The 5,523-nt window shown below is 40.5% G+C and overlaps 1 protein-coding gene across 3 annotated transcripts in view; it reads left to right on the forward strand.

Moving 5' to 3' along the window:
* The window catches only part of MELK (maternal embryonic leucine zipper kinase), a 97,650-nt gene that overhangs the window by 16,804 nt on the left and 75,323 nt on the right, over positions 1-5,523 (forward strand). For all 3 annotated transcript variants that reach the window (XM_017543184.1, XM_037743695.1, XM_017543187.1), the window contains 2 exons: positions 2,324-2,467; positions 4,374-4,442. In XM_017543184.1, the coding sequence (XP_017398673.1) occupies positions 2,324-2,467; positions 4,374-4,442 (213 nt within the window). The remainder of the gene's footprint in view (positions 1-2,323; positions 2,468-4,373; positions 4,443-5,523) is intronic.

Below are 5,523 nucleotides of genomic sequence, written 5' to 3' on the forward strand. Positions count from 1 at the left end.
AATTTCAAGTTTTAACCTGCCCTTTTTGTCTTGAAAAATGTCTTTAGAACTTGTATTATTCAACTTGTTTTGTTTTTGTTAGTCTCAGCCAAATAATATGCAAAAGGCTGATCTCAAACTTCTGACCTCAGGCAATCTGCCCACCTTGGCCTCCCAAAGTGCTTGGGATTACAGGAATGAGCCGCTGCGCCCGGCCCTCAAATTTTCTTTTCTCTGAGTCATTTACGTATTTTTCTTGTGTCTCTTGTAGATACCTATGTATATTTTATACATATGTGTATTTTATATGTGTGTTTGTGTAGCCTACTGGTTTCTATCACACAAATGATCACAAATTTTAGTATTATTTTGCATTTTGCTTTTTTCCCATGTAACATTTTATCTTAGAGACCGTCTATGCACATTCAGATATATTAGACGTTTTTGTCTGTATTTTGTATTTCTTATTTGAAAATATGAAGTAGGCTGTTTTTGTAAAACTTACTGGATAATCGTTAAAACATTTACTATTGAGGTATAATTTACATATAATAAAATGTACACATTAGGTATGCAGTTTGACAAATGTGTATACTCATGTACCTCCCACCCCAGTCAAAATATAAAGCATCTGTCACCTCAGAAAGTTTTCTCCAGCCCTTATAAAATTTTCCGTGTAATCATAACCACCCTGCCCTTACCAGCAACTATTCATCTGATTTCTATCACTGCAGATTAGTTTAATCTGCTCTAGAATGTGATGTAAATGACTCATACAGTATTCTTTCGATTATTCTTTTGTTTGGCTTTTTTTCCTCAGCATAATACTTTTGCAAGCCACTATATCAATCTATACTCTTTTATTAACTTAATACTGGACATTGTTCCATATCAGTTTGTAAAGAGCTTCCTCTTTTTATTTTTTAACTGCCTAGAATTCCATTCCATATCATAGTTTATACAGTATCAGCATTTAGGTCTAAATGCTGGTATTCCCTACAAATTCATATGTTGAAACTTAATCCCCAGTGTGATAGTATTAAGAGGTGGGGTTGTTTAAGGAAGTGATTAGGTCATGAGAGCAGAGGATTTAGGAATGGGATTAGTGCCCTTATACAAGAGGCTTTAGGGGGCCTATTTGCTCCCTTCTACCACATGAGAATACACAGCACATGCCAACTGTAAGCAACAGGACCTCACTAGACGCTGAATCTACTGGCACCTTGATGTTATACTTCACAGCCTTCAGAACTGTGAGCAGTACATTTCTGTTGCTTAGAAATGACCCAGCGTGTTTTGTTATAGCAGCCCAAGTGGACTAAGACAGTTGTTTCTAGTCTTTTGCTTTTACAAATACTGCTGCTGTAGTAAATGCTTTAAGGTACTTTGTTGTTGTTGTTGTTGTTTGTTTGCTTTTTTGAGACAGAGTCTCACTCTGTCACCCAGGCTGGAGTGCAATGCCGCAATCTCTGCTCATTGCAACCTCTGCCTCCCAGGTTCAAGTGATTCTCCTGCCTCAGCCTCCTGAGTAGCTGGGCTTACAGGTGCCCACCATCGCACTGGCTAATTTTTTGTATTTTTAGTAGAGACAGGGTTTCACCATGTTGGCCAGGCTAGTCTTGAACTCCTGACCTTAAGTGATCCACCTGCCTTGGCCTCCCAAAGTGCTGGGATTATAGATGTGAGCCACTGTGCCTGGCCAAGGTACGGTTTTTTGATATGAGTGAGTACATCTGTAAGAGCAATAACTAAATGTGCAACTGTGAGGTCAAATCTGTATACATTTGTAATTTTAATTGATATTGCTAAAATGAAAACCCAGCTTACAGAAAAGTGGGGCTGTCCTGGAAAAGGGACGGGAAGCCTCGAGCTTTGTGCTCCGGTGCCTGTTCTGCAGCCTCTGAGATACCTCTGTAGATCTGGGCTCCTGGTACAGATTGAAAACCACTGGTCTTTGGGATGGAGAAACAATAATTATTGCTGGGTTTTAAAATTTCAGGTAATTACACTAAATGAGAGTGCATTAAGATGAGAATGGGTTTTAATACTTTGCTATAAAAATATAAAACCCTGGGTGAGCTTTTTAAAATCACAGTGGTAGTTGGTTTTACTTCTACTTACTGTGATAAAACTGTTCAAGGAAAGAGTTATTGTTCTCATTCCTGGAGTCATTATTGACTTGTTTGATCCTGAGAGTGTATTTTTGAATGTGCCTTACTCAGTTCCCTTGCTTATAAAGTCAAATTAATAATATCTCTGAGTTAAGTGTACTTTTTAATTTTAAATTTCCGTGAAGTGCTTTTTGTAAGTTGTAACGATATCTGTGATTCTGTTGCTGTTGAAGTACTGCCCTGGAGGAGAGCTGTTTGACTACATAATTTCCCAGGATCGCCTGTCAGAAGAGGAGACCAGGGTTGTCTTCCGTCAGATAGTATCTGCCGTCGCTTATGTGCACAGCCAGGGTTATGCTCATAGGGACCTCAAACCAGTAAGTGACTGCATCACAGTTAGATGCTTACCTGAGAGTTCAACATCATTTACCTGTGATTTTTAGGTTTCCAAGTGATCTGTTTAGATATCTGTCTTAGGTTTGCTTCTTTTTGTTGTTGTTGTTCCCGTCATAATCTATGACATTTCTTACTTTTACTATTTTTAGTAGAGATGGGGTTTCAACATGTTGGCCAGGCTGGTCTTAATCACCTGACCTCAGGTGATCCAACTGCCTTGGCCTTCCAAAGTGTTGGGATTACAGACATGAGCCACTACACTTGGCCTTTTTTCCTCTTACTTTTGACTTTGGAAGGTGTTTTGTTTTTTCTGTTGTCCAAACAGGAGTGCAGTGGTGTAATTTTGTCTTACTGCAGCCTTGACCTCCAGGGCTCAAGTGACCCAACCACCTCAGCCTCTTAAGTAGCTGGGAGGACAGGTGCACACCACTATGCCTAATTTTTTTTTTTTTTTTGAGACAGAGTCTCACTTTGTTGCCTAGGCTGGAGTGCAGTGACATGATCTCAGCTCACTGCAACCTCCAACCTCCCAGGTTCAGGTGATACTCCTGCCTCAGCCCAGGTAGTAGCTGGGATTACAGGCATGCATCACCATGCCCGGCTAATTTTTGTATTTTTAGTAGAGATAGGGTTTCACCATGTTGGCTAGGCTGGTCTCCACCATTCCTAGCCAGTTTTTTAATTATTTGCAGAGATGGGGTTTCACCATGTTGCCCAGGCTGGTCTTGAACTCCTGAGCGCAAGGTGTCCTTTTGCCCTGGCCTCCCAAAGTGCTGGGATTACAGGTGTGAGCCACTACTCCTGGCCTTGGTAGGCTTTTTGGATGCATTTATGAGCGTTTTGTATATCTGTCAATTGTGTGTGACTTTATAAATGTTTTTTTTTTTTTTTTGAAACAGGGTCTCACTCTGTCACCCAGGTTGGAGTGCAGTGGCATGATTAGGGCTCATTCGCTGTAGTCTCAACCTCTTGGGCTCAAGTGTTCCTCCCAACTCAGCCCCCTGAGTAGGTGGGACTACAGGTGTATGCCACCATGCCCAGCTAATTTTTTGTATTTTTATTTTATTTCATTTTATTAATTTTTTTTTTTTGAGACTGAGTCTTGCTCTGTTACTCTGGCTGGAGTGCAGTGGTGTGATCTCGGCTCACTGCAACCTTTGCCTCCCGGGTTCAGGTGATTCTCCTGCCTTAGCCTCCTGAGTAGCTGGAATTACAGGTGCTCGCCACCATGCCTGGCTAATTTTTGTATTTTTAGTAGGCATGGGGTTTCACCATGTTGGTGAGGCTGGTCTTAAACTCCTGACTTCAAGTGATCTGCCTGCCTCAGCCTCTCAAAGTGCTGGGATCACAGGTGTGAGCCACCACACCTGGCTGGAAACTATCTTTTTCCATCTGTTTATACTGAACTTGTCAATTTGAACTCACTCTTTTGGTTTATATTTGCTTTTGGCACAAATTGTGTTTGCTTGTAGTTGACCCTCAGAACACCAAGGAGAAAATGGTTTACGCTAGTAAGTCTTTTGGGGAAGTGATAGAGTGATCAACATTCCTCCTCTTTTCCCTTCTATACATCTTGTCATTTCATTAATTTCTAGTCATTTTTGGTTTGTTGTACCCATACTTTTTAATAAAAACAACTTTAAATCATTTTTACTCATTTTAATTAATTAATTTATTTTAAAAAAATGAGACCAGGTCTTGCTGTGTTGCCCAGGCTGGTCATGAACACCGGGTTCAAATGATCCTCTCATCTCTGCCTCCCAAAGTGCTGGGATTACTGCCATGAGTTGCCATACCTGGCCTTAAATCATTTTTAGAAATAGCTAGAAGTGGAGTGTGATATAGGGAAGTCAGTATATGGTTATCAAAATATCTTTGTTTTCCCAGGAAAATTTGCTCTTTGATGAATATCATAAATTGAAGCTGATTGACTTTGGTCTCTGTGCAAAGCCCAAGGTAAGTGCAGAAATAAGATGCATCTATGTTCTTTGTAAATGTATTTATTTCTTAGTGTGTGATTTGGTCCTGACTTCCACTTAGTCTTTATTGAGCTTGGTTGCATCCATTGAGAAGAATGTTAAATTTCATTTCTGGTATCAGTAGTTTTTGTAAGTTCTCTAGATGATCATAACATGCAATCAAGATTGAGAGTCACTGCCCTACATACAGGGTTGGTCTGCTGAAGACTAGGTATACTGTGAGAATTTGCAGTACAGAGGTGACTTGAGGCTATTACAGCAGGAATGCTGACTTGACCATGTGCTTGCAGTTTGAGTATATTGCCACTAGATGATGCCTTTGTTTGTTTAGATAAAAGTTCAGAATTTAGTGCAAATCTATTATCCAAATGGTTCTATAACTAACAGTTACATTTTGAGAAACAATCCCCTTTCCTTTTAAAAGAAGGAAAAAGCCCATATGCACTTCTAAATTTATAACTGTTATATATTTCCTTAGTTTGCATTCCATGGTTAAGTATTGGTGTTCTCCAGCATAACTTCTCTTTGAGGTGACTTTCAACTTTCTAGCTCTGCTGTCTGCAGCAGATCTCCTGTGTGGCTGCCTGTTGGAGGCTTCCTCTGGAGTTCTCTAATCATGGTATTCACAGTCTCTAAAATGAGCTGTCTACACTCATTAAGAATGTTGAAATTGCAGACTTGTCTCAGGCTTTTGTAGTCCCATGACTGTTTCCTCCCCCGATCAGAATTAGCCAGGTACAAAGGGAAGCAGATTTTGCCCCTCTGGCAGAATGTCTGATTTTTTTCTGATTCTTCTCTCCCTCCCTTGGCTCTTCAGAGACTCTCAGTGGAAACTTTTTCCTAGGAACCAAATGCTAGGAGGCAGGAAGGCAGGGATTTTATTTTTTATTTTTTATTTTATTTTATTTTATTTTTTTGAGATGGAGTTTCACTCTTGTTGCCCAGGCTGGAGTGCAATGGCGCGATCTCGGCTCACCGCAACCTCCGCCTCCTGGGTTCAGGCAATTCTCCTGCCTCAGCCTCCTGAGTAGCTGGGATTACAGGCACGCGCCACCATG

This window comes from Cebus imitator, unplaced genomic scaffold, assembly GCF_001604975.1.
Source record: "Cebus imitator isolate Cc_AM_T3 unplaced genomic scaffold, Cebus_imitator-1.0 Scaffold149, whole genome shotgun sequence".
Taxonomy (NCBI): domain Eukaryota; kingdom Metazoa; phylum Chordata; class Mammalia; order Primates; family Cebidae; genus Cebus; species Cebus imitator.